The sequence below is a fragment of the Hydra vulgaris genome, chromosome 14, assembly GCF_038396675.1.
Source record: "Hydra vulgaris chromosome 14, alternate assembly HydraT2T_AEP".
NCBI classification, from domain to species: Eukaryota; Metazoa; Cnidaria; class Hydrozoa; order Anthoathecata; family Hydridae; genus Hydra; species Hydra vulgaris.
This window is the reverse complement of record NC_088933.1, coordinates 2,065,954-2,083,542: the sequence shown is the minus strand read 5'-3', so window position 1 is coordinate 2,083,542 and position 17,589 is coordinate 2,065,954. Positions and strand designations below refer to the sequence as shown.

At 27.7% G+C, this 17,589-nt stretch overlaps 1 protein-coding gene across 1 annotated transcript in view; it reads left to right on the top strand.

Annotated features, from left to right (window-relative positions):
* The first annotated feature begins 9,833 nt into the window (after nucleotides 1-9,833).
* LOC136091256 (uncharacterized) overlaps nucleotides 9,834-17,589 on the top strand; it is a 44,033-nt gene continuing 36,277 nt past the window's right edge. The window contains exon 1 of the mRNA XM_065818588.1: nucleotides 9,834-10,157. Coding sequence (XP_065674660.1) covers nucleotides 9,914-10,157 — 244 coding nt within the window. The 5' untranslated portion in view covers nucleotides 9,834-9,913. The remainder of the gene's footprint in view (nucleotides 10,158-17,589) is intronic.

The following is a 17,589-nucleotide window of genomic DNA, read 5'->3' as shown; positions in this document are numbered from 1 at the left end:
CCACAAACAATCGTTTAAACACAAAAAATATTCAAAAGAGACTATGCTGTCAAAATATATTTGGGATTTAAAAGAAAAAAATAAAAATTTTAATTTACAATGGTCTATTCTAAAATCTGCCCCTGCCTATAATAACATTTCCAAAAAATGTATGCTATGTTTGCAAGAAAAATTTGAAATAATTACTCATTTGAATCAAGAAAATTTATTAAATAAAAAATCTGAATTAATTTCTAAATGTAGGCACGAAAATAAATACCTCTTAAAAAATTATAAAAACAAATGACCAAATTAAACTATCCCCATTCCAAAGAAAATTATTTCATAATTACTTTCTGTAACTTCCCGTTAACAAAAAAATATAGTAATTAAAAATTGTTTATAATAATTTATAACTTCCTGTAAAATATTTTTTTCTATAAATTGAATTTTTTTTGAGATTTAGTAACTCTTCCTGATGATCCAGCGATGGTGAAACTCCGAGTCGAAAATGAAAGTTAGATAAGTGTTTTTTACTAATTATATATATATATATATATATATATATATATATATATATATATATATATATATATATATATATATATATATATATATATATATATATATATATATATATATATATATATATGCCTCGAATACAATAATATATTTATATTAAAATATAAAAGTTTTTCACTTTTTATTTTGTTTGAAATTGCAGTTCTTGTGATTAAAATGTTACATTTATAGAAATTTCAATTTCATTATAAAAAATAGATTTCGTAATAAAATTTCATTATAAATTTAATTTCATTATAAAAAGTTTTAATCACAGTATATATATAACCTTACAAAAAAACTTTTACTTTTTACCAATTGCATTTTTTTATTAATCAGCATCTTTTGCATAGCTATAGCTATTTAGCGTAGCTATCATACAAAACCAAAGTATATTAATATTTTGCTGTAATAACAAAATATTTATCGTTAACCTTTGGTTTCGCTTTTATAGTATGATCATGGATAACAAAGAAAACATTTAAATAATAGCAATTATGGCAAAACTATGTATCCACCGCAATCGGGCCGGTGCTGGTCCAAAAGCAAATGTCGTTGCAGTGGCATTTGATTACTTGTCAGAGTTCTGGCATTTACTCGCACGTCGCTGCGACTCTTTGCGATGGTTTGCCAGATATGAAAAAGTTGCTTGAGAAGCTTGCCAGAATCGCTTCAGTATTAACCCGTTACTAATATTGTCGCAACAGCGTGCGATGTTTCGCTAGAGTTCTGGCCCAGAGTAGTTTGCTATCTGGGTAGTGACACCTGAAATGCCTAGCAATGGTTCAACTTGCATAGCTACTAGCTTAAGTGACTTTTTTAAAACATCAAAGTTATAAACTAGACTAATATTAATGTATCATTCTGATTGATAATTGTTTTATGCATTTAAAAAATTAAACACATATCCAATTACCAGGGTCAGACTGGGGGAATTTCCCCTCAGGGTCTCTGCTATGTCTGCTATGTCTCACTATAGATCAAGAAACACAAATAAAACACAAAAATAAAATTTAATAATAAATTATTGTTTATATGCATCAAGTTAGAGTAAATTATCTTGAGTAAGAGACTAAAAAATTAATTTAATACAAAAAAACATTAAATTTCGTTTTTTTATCAATTCATGTGTATATATTTTATATAAGCCCATGGTGCGGTAGAGGATAAAAATGCGCTGGTGCAAAACTATTTTTGCCCCCCCCCCCTCCTTTGAATGATTATTTTATCAAGACATTCAGAACGTTATAATAAGTATAATAATAAATACTTATTGCCTCTGGTTCTATCCTCTCTGCATTTATCCTTTCTGGTTGGGAAGCACTGGTTTATAAGAAGCCAGTGCTTTCCAACCAGAGAGGTTCAGAAATATTTAGTGGGGCTGGAGATTTCGTTATTTGCCATATTATGATTTCAAAGTAAGCATTATATTTCAGTTTATTGTATTTATAAAAAATATATAGTAAAATACAATTGGAGTTCAGCTTTAAATACCGGTTAATAATTTAAAATAACGGGTTAAAATGGGTTAATCTAAAAAATTTCTCACTTTCCAATAAAAAAAATTAAAAATAATTGTTTTTTATATATACTTAAAAAAATTTATATTATAATAAAATAAAATATATAACATTATAATATAAAACTAAAACTTAATTTTTTGGTTTTTAACTTCGTGTTAATTGCTATATTCTTTAAACAGTAAATTACAAATTGTATTTGGTTACCATAACCATAAATCCATTTTAGCTTTGCAATAATGTGTAGAAAATAAAGTGGTGCAACGTGGCATTTTAGAATTACTATATTTTTAAAACCTTGCATATAGATTTATTTTTTTGCGTGTCGAATAAATTAATGGACGGAGGGCATTGTCAAAGATATGGAAATTTGCATGCACATTATTAGAAATTTCTTATACCCTTTTAACAAAAAACTATGTGATTAAGGTTTTAACTTATTTTTGCTAAATTTTTTGCTATTATAAGGGCCACATCTATGTCTCCCCAAGCCCTCAGTGACAGTCCGACCCTGCCAATTACTGATTATAGGTGTTTTTATGCAGTTCTTGTGCTCTATTTTATACTTCTTGAAACTTTAACATAATCTATATATAAAAGAACCTAAAGCTTAAACCTTTTGTGTATATAATAATGTAAAAGTTTTGTTTTAAAAATGTTTCTCAAACTAAAACTATATTCTGCTATTGTAAAACAGCTTTTTCTTTTTTTTCTTTACCAAAATACAACTTGATGCAAACAATAGTTCTGAAGATGATCTATTTTTCTTTGTTTACCGACTTGAAGTATCAAAATTCACCTGGGGTCTGCCAGAAACTACTGTTGGGATAAAAGCTTCCTTTATCAATGGAAGCAGTTAGAAGAACATTTTTATTATCAATTACATATTGAACCTGTATCAGCTTATTTGGTAGCCATTGTTTGTTATTCTCTTAGAAACGAATTTTAGAATTTTTGTATTTATGCCACCTTTATCCAAAATGCTTTATGAAATTAGACAAGCTATTATTTGCAGTTGCATGTCATTTACAATTAATCCGGATGTTTTTTAGCGTGATTAACGAGAACTGCTTTAAGTTTGTTTTCAGTAGTTGACCAGTTTTCATTATTTTCATCTTTAATACATCGAAATATAAGAGTATTTCTCATATTTCGATTAGTTTGATCTTCAATTTTAAGCTCAATAATTTCCCGAGTTGATTTAATGTACGTTTATAGGAAGTTATTATTTTTGATATGAGATAAAGTTGACTTTTTAAAGAAAGAATTTCCTTTTCATTGTTCACTGCCATATTCATAAGTAATGTTGAAGGTGTTTTGGGTATATTTTAATTGAGTTGTTAAATCTTCGAGTCTCTTTTCGAAGCTTTGGATAATTTAATTTTTGTGTAGATTTAAAATTTCAACGAGTCTACTTTCCGTGATGCTCATTATCTTTTCCCGAGTTAAAATAATACTACAAATTTCACAAATAAGGATGAACTAATGATATTAAAGAAGGTTAGATAACTGGCAGGTATGGAGTTTTTATATAAGCGGCCATCTTTAACGAGAACCACGCACCAAACCTTAAACAGAAACTGTTGTACTTAAATTACTAATAGGTTAGCAACAACAACATTAAAAAACATAGAAAATAAATCCACTTTAGAAGTAAGTAAAAATTTGTAATAAAATCTCAGGTATATAAAAAATAAAATTCATGTGTGAAAATGTGTGCAAAAATGTTTAGATGTTTACTTGTTAAAGAAAAACGGCAAGTTTACCTTATCAAGTTTTGATTGCACTCAAAAATATCTAAGAACGGGGGAAATTTAAAAAATCTCCACTTAGAAAACAAAAATCCACCCTATTAAAGTACAAAAAAAAAAGAAAAATACCGAAACTTATTCACATAATAAATAAACAGTTGCAGAATCTATTTTCATGTGGGGACGAAAGAAATATCTCAATTTACTTGTATTTAAACAAAACTGAAACATTTAAAATTACGACGTTTTGCTTTAGAATTGACAAAGTTATTTAAAATAACTTTATTAATTCTAAAGCAAAACGTCGTCCCCAAACTAATTATTGTACCACATCCTTTTCTAAAAAAATAACTTCTATAAATATATGTATATACTACTAATGGGTGGGTTTTTCTTCTTCGACACCTACATAAAATCATTTGTTTCTTTTTTTGGATAAAGTTGCCAATAAAAAATCTTTATAAATTTTGCACTTAACAGTACATTAATAACCATTTTTATAGTTGCGTCAATTTACCCCGGGGTGGGGCAAGTTAACGCAACTTTCTTTTTTTTTTTGAGGCCCCAAGAAAATTTTTTTAATAATGAACGCAAGTTAAAAATATTACCTAAACTCATACTTTTTAAGACTGCGCTTTAATATTTGAAAAAAATTTTGCCGTTAGGGCTACAAAGCTCAAAGAGTAAAAAAAGAGGCAACAAGCCCCGGTCTCCCCTACAAGTGTTAAATATTGAACAATGTGTTTCAAGTCTCAAATTACTGGAACACTTTTGACCGCATAAGTATTCAATTATATAAATGAAATTTTAAACGAAAAAGTACTTCAAATATGCTGTCATTTAAAATCAGTTTATTTGACACAACTTACGTCAGATTTGACATAACTTAAGTCAGATCAGGTTATCCTACTACTGGTAACATGTAACCCAATACAATCGGCTTCATGTCCTGCTGCCATGTAGGATACGCCTTTTTAGGCAAAGGCTAGGAGATGCCAACTCCAACTTAAAACACCCCTTGCTTTGGGGCTCTTGATTGAGTAAAGGCTAGAGATAGTGTCTCGATAAAAATACTCATCTTGGGCAGATGTTAAATGCACCCGGCTACTGTCTTGTAGAAGACCTCCTAGGCAAAGACTTATCGGGTAAACAGATTCTATCTGTTGACCAGCCTCGCACCCCTTTATCATCTATTAGGCTAGCGCAGATATAATTTTAATACATTGTTTCCAGTTTAGGATGTTGAATGCTGGATCTTCTTGACTCAATGCATGGGTTTTGCTTGTGTCTCTGTTTTTTATGACTAGGCAACTCATTCTATTATCTCCTAATGAGGGTACAGCTCTAAAACTCAGTTTTATGGTTCTGATGCCGGCTGGTAGTCAGGTTTCTCGAACTCTGTGGTAGCTCTCAAAGAGGCTGATTCCAGCAACAGCTGAAAAATATCAAAGTATTAACAGTGTCATGTTGCGCATCGATGGTGTCCCTGTTTGTACTTTTGGTGTGCATTGCGGAGGCCACATTTGGAGCCCTTTGTTACGGCTTAGGGTTTATTAGTAGTAATGAGGCAATTGCTTGGGCTGTTAAACAGTGTTCTGAGTACTATCTATGCTTTGAGTCAAGTTCTTCAATCTAATTTAAAAATAAATAAAGTACCAAAAACAATAAAACACAAAAAACCATCATCATCACCAAATACTCTAAACCTATCATTCACTAATATTCGTGGTCTTCGAAGTAACGTTTCTTCTGTTGAGTCTTATCTCTTGCAAAATTCACCAGACCTACTTGCTCTTTGTGAGACTAATTAGAGTTCAGCTGTCTCATCTTGTGATCTTAGTGTTGATGGTTATCTTCCTTTAATTCGCAAAGACTCTAATAGTCACATGCTTGGCCTGGGCATTTACATTCGTAAGAATTCACCCATTTGTCGTGAAACTAGGTTTGAATCCACAGATTATTCTTTCATGTGCTTTCGTTTAGCACCATATCACTCTATTGCCTTTCTCTTTGTTCTATATCGCTCTCCTTCATCTCAAGACTGCAGTCTTTTTCGAGGTCAATTTCTGATCAAATTGACCAAGCCCTCTCTCTTTATCCATCAGCCAATATAGTTGTTGTCGATGACTTTAATGCTCACCGCTCTGAATGGCTTGGCTCAAGTGTCAGTGACTCTGCAGGCATTAAAGCCCACAACATTTGCCTTTCTCAATCCCTAACTCAAATAGTCAACTTTCCAACTCGCTTTCCTGACAGCCCGAATCATTTACCTTCTCTATTCGACTTATGTCTTGTTTTTGATCCTAGTCAGTGCTCAGTACTCCACATTCACCCTTAGGTGCTTCTGATCACAGTTTGATCTCTTTAAAACTATTATCTCATTCTTCTTTATCACCTGAATCCCCCTATCATCGTACCTCTTACAACTACAGTAAAGCTGACTGGGATTCTTTCCGTGATTTTCTTCGTGATGGCCCTTGGGTAGAAATCTTTTGTCTTCCTGTCAACAAATGTGCTTCTTACATAACTTCGTGGATTCAGGCAGGCATTGAATCTTTTGTTCCCTCTCGGCGATTCTAGGTCAAGCCTCACTTTCCTCAATGGTTTTCCTCACACTCTGCTGCTGCGATTGCCAATCGAAACCGTTACTTCCATATTTATTAGCAAAACAATTCTCCAGAAAACAGGCGTCTGTTTATTACTGCTAGAAACAAATGTAAAAAGGTTTTGTCTAACACCAAAAGCTGTTATTCTCAGGTCATGAAATCTCGTATCTCATCTAAAAAATAGGCTCTCGTGACTTCTGGAGAATCCTTAATAATATCAATAATAGGGGCAAATCTTTAACTCCACCTCTCTTGTATGGTTCAGACTTGGTCATCTCACCTAAAGACAAAGCTGAATTGTTTAGTAAAAACTTTTCATCAATATCATCTCTTGATTCCACTAATTGCGTTCTGCCTGATATTGCCAACAAACAGGTTGATCCATTGCTTGACATTCATATCACTCCAGCTTCTGTATCTAAATTGATTTTCTGCCTATACTCTTCTACAGCTTGTGGTCCACACAACATACCTGTTTTTGTCTTGCAGAAGTGTTCTCCGGAGCTGTCGTTTATACTCTCAAAACTTTTCAACAAGTGCTTATCAGAGTCTTGTTTTCCAGCCTGCTTGAAAGCGGCATCTGTTATCCGTATCTTCAAAAATTCTGGAGAGCGATCTGATTCGTCTAATTGCCGTCCGATTAGTCTTCTTCCTATCATAAGCAAGGTTTTTGAATTTTTAAATAACAAACACTTTATTTCTCATCTTGAATCTAATAACTTTCTTTCTGAACATCAATATGGATTTTGATCTTCTCGTTCTACAGCTAATTTGCTAACAGTAATAACTGATAGGTTTTATAGGGCATTAGATAAAAGTGGAGAGGTTAAGGCCATTGCTCTTGACATTTCAAAAGCTTTTGATAAAGTTTGGCATGCTGGTCTTCTCAATAAGCTCTCTTCTTATGGTGTATCTGGCAACATCTTTAAGATTATTGAATCCTTCCTTCCCAATCGTAGCATAAATGTTGTCCTCGATGGACAGCATTCTTCTTCTTATACTGTAACTTCAGGGGTTCCTCAAGGTTCTATCGTTGGCCCTATACTCTTTTTATTTTACATTAACGATCTTCCAGATATTCTCACGTCTAAGGTGGCATTGTTTGCTGATGATACTACCATTTATTCTTGTCGTGATAACAAACCAACACTCTGTGATTGCTTGGAGGGAGCATTTGAGCTTGAAAAGGATCTCACTTCTGCTAAAGCATGGGGCTCACAGTGGCTGGTGAATTTTAATTCTGATAAAACTCAGTTTTTTTTAGCCAATCGTTATCACAATAATTTAGATCTTCCTATATTTATGAACGGTGATGTACTCGATGAGTCATCTATTCTTCATCTTTTAGGATTAACTCTTACTTCCAACCTTTCTTGGAAACCATGTATCAAATCAGTTGCAAAATTAGCATCTGCAAAGGCTGCATCTGTTTATCGAGCTCATCACTTTCTTTCTTCGGATTCTATTCTCTATCTCTATAAATCTTAAATCCGGCCTTTTATGGAATACTGTTGCCATATCTGGGGCGGTTCTTCTAATGATACCTTTTTTTTTTAGACAAGTTGCAAAAACGCATTGTAAACATAGTTGGACCTGATCTTGCAGCCAATCTCCAACCATTATCACATAGTCGTAATGTTGCTTCTCTTTCTCTTTTCTATAAATACTATAATATGCTAGCATCTCTTGTGCCATCTACTAAAGTTCATTCTCGTGTTACTCGTCATTCGATTAAGTGTCATCATTTTTCTGTTTTCTGTCCTAAGTGCTCCAAAAACGCTTATTCGTCTAGTTTTTTCCTTGAACATCAGTTCTTTGGAATTCGCCTCTTTCATCTTGCTTTCCTGATTCATATAATTTGCAATCCTTTATGTCGTCCTTTAATCGTTATTTTGCTCTACAATCTTCATCTTTTCTCTTTCAGTAACTTCCAACTTTAATTAGTGGCTGCTTGCAGCCTTGTTGGAAGCAAAGATTTAAAAAAATAAAAACAAAAAAAAAACGTGCAAAATAGTGTTGCAAATAGATTTAATGATATTTTAAATATAATGCTTGATTTTATTTAATTATCCAGTAAAAAGAGAGTTTTTTGTTGTTGTTGTTGTTGTTTTTGTTGTTGTTGTTGTTGTTGTTGTTGTTGTTGTAGTTGTTTTTGTTGTTGTTGGTGTTGTTGTTGTTGTTGTTGTTGTTGTTGTTGTTGTTGTTTAGGTGCCCCAAGAAGACCTCAGGGTCTTGTCACAGAGCACCGCGGAAGTGCATTTAGCCAGGAAGTTCACATCTCCTTCCTTACCGTGACGCAAAAATATGTCCAGAGCTCATTTTTTACCTGGATCTCCTGCTTCTTAAGCAAGCGCTCAAACCACTGCGCCACGGCCGCAATTTTTAAATTCACACGTTTTTTAAAATTAACAACAATTATATGCCTAAAAAGAAATTCGAATAATAATAATTATACGAAAATATAGAAGCATACGGCATAGTAATTATACTAAAATATATACATTTTATGTAAAATAGTAACAATGTAATTCTTGAGAATGTTTTTTTTTTTTTCCTTTTTTCCACCACATGGCCCGCTGTGCAACTCTAAAATTAGCAAAAGTAATACCAATATTAAAAGGTGCTTTTGAATTGAGAACGTTAGTAACTATCGTCCGATTTCAATACTTTTTTACGTTTTCAAAACAGTGGGCAATGGATAAACTAAGACGTCCGACACACGTTTAGTGAACGTCCAATTATCCAATTACGTCTGTTTACGTTTTTGGACGTCCAATGCACACTGGGTTCTCATAAGTTTTGGAAAGTTAACAACAAAAGTTATAACCATCTTACTATTAACAATTAATTTTTTTGAAACGTCATAATAAACTGTAATAATAATAATCTGTAAGAGTTGCGTCAGCCATTGGTTTTGATAGAATAAAATCGTTTTTATGATGAACCAGAAAAAATAATGTTTAATGCCAATCGAATGCCAATTATTCCACCGTCAAACTTATTCAAACATAGTTTGTAAGTCTATAATCATAGTATATAGACTTATAATCTATGTTTATAGTCTATAAACATAGTTTTTTGACTTAACTTAGTTAAGTCTATAAACAACGTTTAAGATATGTCTAAACTAAGTCTATAAAGAGAAATAAATAAAAACTCAGGTGCGGCAAATGAAAAGTAACCCATAAAGTAGGCCTTTTATTGTTCAATTTATTACTGTTAAAAAAATACACGATTTCTGATTACTTTAGGCTGCTAAAGACTCCATATTTTTATGCTGTGCAATTAAAATTGTATCGTATAGAATATAAGGTATTTTAAACCTATTACCTTATATTTTATAAGATACAATTTTAATTGCACAGGAATTTTTTAAAAATATAATATCGATTTATTTTAATTCTTTTATTTTTAGATGATTGTATCAGAAAGTTGAATAATATATTATGTTAATCAATTTTAAGCACGACACATACTACATGTGTAGTGATATAACATGGAGCACAAAAAAAAAATGATTAAGGTTGGTAGAAATTTACATGAAGATAATATTGCAGCTCTCAAGTATATCTTTGCTAAAAAAATTGGTACAGGTATTGAGAAAATCAGAAATGGGCTTGAAATGATTGAAGTTTTGGAAAGTATAGGTTTTGTTAGCGAGAATAATTATAAAAATTTTATTGATATACTCGATACTCTTAACAGAGTTGATCTTATTTCAATAATCAATGGCGACCCTGGTAAGAATTGTTTTTATAAAAAGCATATAATTCTTAAATTTCTTATTTTTTTAATTAAAATTTGTTGCCCAACTTATGTTTAGTTATTAAATTAATTTAACAATCAAATTACTAATTTAAGTTAATAACTTGATTATTTAAAGTTTAAAATTGAAATTTTATTTTTAAGTTTCAAATAAGTTTTTTTTAAAAAAGAATGTCTTTAACTATTGCTAAATAAAAGTGACTTTTTTCTTTAACCCCTGAAAAAAAGAGTTCAAAATATCATCCCTGACTTATTTATAAGTTACATATTTCCTACAAGTCATGATAGACAAAAACTTATTTTGGAGACGATAAATTGAATATATTTTCATTAAAGTTGTAAAAGCAATGGAGTTTAGTGTAAAGTTAGACATATATTTAATAAACACCAGTTAACACAATTTTACTATTCATTTACTCTCTGTCACATAAATAATGCAAATATTATATCGGGATGCTTTCACAAAACAAAATGTAAGTTTTTCTATTGGCATCAGAAACACAAAGCACTCACAGTTAAATTCAAAAATTGTTTTTTTAGCACAACATCACTTCTTAAACAGAAAGAACTTTTGAAGATCTATAAACTAACTGTTTTTAATATATCTAATCTTTAAATGTATATAAATCCTGTATGTGCCCTCCTCCCCCAACCCTCCTCCTTCCTCATAAAATAAAGATTTTTGTCTCAGTAAAAATACCTAAGATTAGTAGTAGTAGAGTATTTTTAGTTTTTGTTAAACTAAAAGTAACCAGTTCTGTATTTTTTATTTCCTGGAGTTTTATCCTATTTTTTTTTGAATAAAATAGTTGTATCTAATTTTGATTTTTTTTAAATGAACTTATTCATCTTTTAAAAAGAAAATTAAAGAGTTTGTAATTAAAGAAGTTATCTCTTTGAAAATAAATATATTTATTTATTTTTAGTGTTTTAACTGTTTTGATTTAAACTTTTATTTAGTATATAGAATATGAAGAATATTTTACATATTTATAAAATATCTTATATTATAATACATATATTCCTGATAAATCAACCTGCAAGGGACTAAGGAAAATGGTTCGACTTAAAAATAGTTGACTTTACAAATGTTCAGCTAAAGCAAAATTCCGTTAAGTCAAATATTGGATGATATGAGATATTAGTTTGAGTTAAGGCAATAATTCTTTATTCAATGCTAAAGTATATACATTAAATTTTCAGATTATACTGTTTTGAAAAAGTTTAGAGACAATGACTTGTTTAGTAATAAAATTGTATCTAAAAGGTAGTAGTCTTTTATTTAAAAATTCATTAAACTATTTTTAAAATAATTGTTTTTTTAATGATTTTATCATGATTTATCTTTAAACAGTTGTATTCAGAGATGTAGATCTCAAGACCAAAGTCTTGGTGTTGAGACGCCTTGAAACTCATATTTAACTGTCTTAGTCTTGGTATTGGTCTTGAAGCCTAAAGTCTTGGTGTTAGTCTTGGTCTTGAAAGCCTAGAGTATTGGTCTTTCTCTTGGTCTCAGACATTTACTGTCTTTTACTTTCTTGATATTTACAAAAAATATCAACTCAATGAATTAGTTATTTTAAAGTAATTTTTTATTATTATATTTAAAACTAAATCAAAATGAGGTTTGTACTTCACCTATGTTTTATCTTGAAAATTTAAGAGACAAAAGGGAAGCCTGGTAACCATAACATTTTTTTTTTGATAGCATTTTTGTTCTTTTATTAAAATACTTATTTTAAAGAGTGTTTTAATGCAAAAAGGAGAAATTTATTATTTTAGGGTTTTGATAAATAGTCAATAGTTTTTTATTTTTAATATTTATTTAGTAATAATACGATATTGTCAAAGCGACTATATGGATGTTTAACATTTATGGATGTTAATTAGAATATTAGCAGTGTTAATTTTTAGTTGCACAAGCAATTTTTACTCATTTTTATAACCGAAGCCTTAAAAATACATTTAGATAATAGAAATATCTTATTTTGGAAATTTCAAATATATATAAAAGAAAATAGTTTGGGATCTCGTGTGCAGGCAAAATTTTATGGAAATGTTTTTTGAATGTAGTCATTTTTCACACAAAAAAAAAAAAAAGTTATTTTTTATTTTTACGTAAATAAAGTAACAAATTTTAATGATTGTTTTAAATAAAAAACATTAAATATAAATTAATAAAGAATATTTAAATAAAAATTATATTTAATTTAAAAAGTTTGTGCATTTTATGATTTTTTGAATACAATTTTATGAATGATTTTGTTTTATGATTAATTTTTATTTAAATAGTTCGCCTCATATTATAAAAATGTTATAAAAGTTTGCCTAATATTATAAAAATATTAGAAAAAATAAAAGTTTTAAAGATATTCAACCTTGATGTAATTATAAGCATTATTAAATAATTTTCTACTAGAGTTTAAATTTTTCAATTTTTTACTAGTTGACTTTTTTTAGAGCTGTAGTTTTTATTTATTTATTTTAGTTTCTCCTTCGTTAATATTTTTTTCCTATTTTTATTGTTTAAGCTTGTTTATAATTTTCATTCTTTTGTTGGGTTTTTTCACAGATGATTTGACAAAAGATAAATATATATATATATATATATATATATATATATATATATATATATATATATATATATATATATATATATATATATATATATATATATATATATATATATATATGTATATATGTTTCCATTATCAATAGTTAATAGTAAATTCATTATTTATGTTGATAAAACATTTAATTGACTACAAAATCTAAAGCATGTTTTTAATAAGAAACCAAAAGCTCTTTATGTCTGCTTATTTTATAAATTGCTTATAAAGGAAAATGTGTGTACTACTGAGTTATTTTGAAGATTGGATTTTTGTCAAATCATCTGTGTCTATACACCATATACTTATCAGATATGGACCCTGTTTTTGAAGGTAATAGTATTTTTATCATAATTAGCCTTGAGGCTTTTGAACCAACAAAAATCAACTCTACTTGACCATTGTAAAAAAAGTGTTGCACAAATGAAGATGCATGAGTTTTACAAGCGCAACTTGATTTTTTCCATAAACTTCTGATACTAAGCCAAATCAGTTGAACATATTATTTTGCAGATATAAAATTTTCCTGCTATGGTTTCTTGAAAATATTGTATTGAGCCAATAAAGTTGAATGTTAGATTAAATTCCTCCTGCTCAAAGATTTTTTAGATATTTATGTTTGTTGCATCCTATGGAATAAATTGATAGAAATTAGTAGAAATTTTTTATTTAGTAATATAAGAGATGATATGCTAACAAGCTTAAAACTTTCAAGAAATTCAATAACTGTCGATATGTAACTCAACAGCTCTGCTTTAAGGTTTGCAATTCCGAAAGTTCCCATATTTTTAAAACCCTAAAATCCTCGAATTATTTTAGAAATGCCTCAGGATTTGGTAATTTTAAGAGCGTAAATCTTAAAATAAACACTCTCAAATTATGTCTATAAGAAAAGTTGACAATAGAACTAAGTTTTCAATTCAATTTGATGAGTGGGTGTTGATTTCAAGTAGCCAATATTTAATTTAAATGTTACACAACAGACATATTTCAAATTTGAGTTTAGTGAGAGTTATAGAAACAATGGCGACTGTCTTAAAAAATGCATAAAAAATGACTTTGGAAAAAAACTACATTTAATCAAAAATTGCAGCAGTCTACAATCAATTCTTAAAAGGTTTTATAAGTTAAAAAATTGCATAAAAAGGCTCTTGTTGATATTATTATCAATAGCTCTATATAAATCTCAGATAGTTTCTAAACTAAATGCTAATTCCAAAAGCTGTGGATATGCTTTGTCACTGTAATTCAAAATAACTACTGATATTGTGCAGGAGTTTATGCTAACTAAGTTAAAAGAACTAAACACTACCAGTGGCATGCTTTTTACTACTCACGTTGGCCTTATGCTTTCTATCTTATAAAGGCCTTTTGGAAAAAAAATTATTTTACTATATTCTTTAAATGACCAGCAAACAATTATTTATTCACTTTGTTTTTGCTAACACAAATAGCTAGTGTTTTTGCTATCACAAATAGCTAGTGTTTTTGCTAACACAAATAGTATATTTGTATTTTACTTATTATTACACAAGTTTTGGTTTATTATTACACAAGTCGCTTTAAACGATTGTAATTTAAAGAAACCGTTTCAAGGTTTAAATTGAGATCACAACTTTCAGATAGGAATTTGTGAACCTGAAATTATTTAATTAAAAGAAATCATGATTGTTGATTTTTAAGTATTAAAAAAAAGTTTAATAGATTTTATATAATAAAAATTTAATAGCTTTTAAATTTAAAACATTTTATCATTAATACTGTTTAGTTAAAAAATTTAATTATTTTTTTCTATTGTTTATTTAATTATTTTTTCTGTTGTATTACTTAATTGCTATGTAACCAAAGAATTAAAACATCAAGTTTGTTATTAGACCCTTTTATATATTCAAAATATTTTCAAAATGATGAAAAATGATTAAAAAAATTTACATATCTAATAAGTTTTTCTACTAAATCTATCTTTGTAAAAACAAAAAAAACTCATCTATTATTGTTTAAAAATATTATGCTATTAGAATACATAAAGATATAGATTAAGATATACATAAAGATAAAGATTCCCAAACAAAAAAAATTGTAGTTGGACTAGTTAAAGTTTTTTTAATCGAGTTATCGCATAAAAAGTTATTTAAAAAGGTGATTTCAAAACAAAAGAAATTATTTTAAACAACAAAACAAAATAAAAGTCTAATTAATGCTTTTAAATATTTAGCATGAATGCAAATACAATTTTGTTATGTATGTTATTTTAAATGTATGAAGAAAATTACCAATTAAATTATTTTGTATAACTCTTCTTGTTTTATTTATATTAGCAACATGCGTTGTTTTTGAATTTCTAGATTTTCAAGTTATCGGGCAAATTTTTATTTTAAATAAAATTTGGTATACATTTGTTATAATATCAATAAAGTAAATATAATTCGTGGATTATGTATTGTTTAGTTGCTTAACATTATAATAATATTTTAACAAAAAAAACTGTTTTAGCAATTAACCATTGGGCGATAAAAATTAATTTTTTATGTTCTTCTGAACATTTAATCTTCTTTTCAACCATATTTAAGCAATAATATCAGTGCTGATAAAGTTTATTTTAAGTTAAATTTGTTATAAAATGTAGTGTTTATATATTTATGGACCTTCAAATCAAGCATATATAGTAAAATCCCATGAAAATAGACCTTTTTAGAAAAACCCCACATAGTCTTTTTGGAGGCAGCATGCAACTGAATACTACAATAAGTTGTCAAGTTTTTAATACAGTATTCAGTATTAATAAGTATAAGAGTGAATAGCTGAATAGTTTACTGCACTATTTTCATTATTACACTTTTGAAAACTTCAGATTTTAAAAATAAAAAAATGATGTTGGACCTTATAAATAGATTAAATGTCACAAATTTAAAGTCAAATGAAGAAGATATCAGCGAAAAAATAATATAAATATTTTATAATAATACAGGGTGTTAGCCAGAGATATATATCTTTGCTGTGTTTTTTTATGATATTGGGAATGTTTATTGTTACTGTTCTACAAAATATTGTGAATTTTTATCAATATTGTTCTATTCAAAAAAAAAAAAAAAGTCAATGAATTTTGGGGATTTTAAACCGATTTGGAATACCGTGGTATACACAGTGTTATTGGGCTGGCTAACACCCTGTAGTAGGTGAAATAAATATTTTTTTGTACCAATTTTAATGTCTGATAAAAACTGATGTCAATTTCAAAAAACACACCCACATGAAAAATGAATTCTGCAGGTGTTGTATTCCTCGGTATTCATTTTTCACATCATTGTTACAAAAAAATATAAAAATCATATTCATTTTTTAAAACACTTCTTAAAATATCTATTTTAACAAAATAATTTTTTTTTATAAAAGTATCTTATCAGGTCTTTGTTCATTTTTTGTTACATATACATTATATTTTCTAAGCTAGGCAGTATTTGAAGTACAATCCCTATTTTAATATAGTTCTAATTGTTTTTATAGATAAAAAATATCAGATTCCTTGTCTTCTAAACTATACTGGAGCTAATTTGTATCTTGATAGCATGTATACAGTAAACCCATAAAAACAACAGTAAAATCAAATGTTTTTAAAATATCAATTACTTTACTAAAACCCCATTTGATATCAGCGCTGCAATTTAGCAAGGTTATCTATATAATATAGTTTACAATTTTTATAGAGTATAAAGAAAATCTGAGATTGGTTACAAATCTAGAAAACTTGTCTTACTTACTTGTGGAATACTTCCAATGTAAATTTACTTATTACATATAAACTTTTTTTTATTTGCTATATTAAATATGTGTGTTTTGTTTAAATTCTGAATAAAATTATTTTTAAAAATAATAACCTCAGAATTACTGATCAATGTCCTTGACATTGGTTATATGCAAGTTAATAAAAATTTTAATTTAAAAATGGAAAGTTTAATTTAAGATTTGGTTTAAATAAAAATAAAAAAATAAAATGCAAGATAAAATAGATTTGTATATTTTTAATGTGCCAAAAACCAATATGATTAACTTTTTAAAAAGTCATTGATTTTTCACAATTCAATTCAATTTAAGTTTAATTCTTGAAATCATTACTTTTGATATCTTTTGATAATGAATTTGACAAGATTTAAAAAAAAATAAAAATAAAATAAAAATATAATAAGTGGATCAAATTATTTGAATGGTAATAAATAATTGAAATAATTAATTAATAATAATTAAATAATAAATAATTGAAATAAAAGCAGCTAAGCGAACGTTTTGTTTAAATTCTAAATAAAAAAAACAAACATTTTTGATTAAATTATCAGTTTAAGCAATTATAAAAAACTCTGGAAAAAAATCTGTTTAATTATTTTATTATGGATGTTATTCATATATTATATTGATATTTTCAATATTCATATATTATATTGATATATTCAAATCCATGATAAAATAATTAAAAAGAACAATTAAATGACAAAAAGTTGAATAAAGAGCTTTTTATTTAAATTCTTAAATTCTTTTTTTATTTTAATTGTTTATTTTAATTGTTATTTAAATTAAATAGAATTTATCTTCAGAAATTAAAAACTAACATTATAATAGATTCTAAATTAAAAAAAAGAAGGAAAAAAAAAAGAAAAACTTTTATTTAAATTGTAAATATAGCAATTAAATTAAAAACACACACACACACATATATATATATATATATATATATATATATATATATATATATATATATATATATATACATATATAAATATATATATATATATATATATATATATAT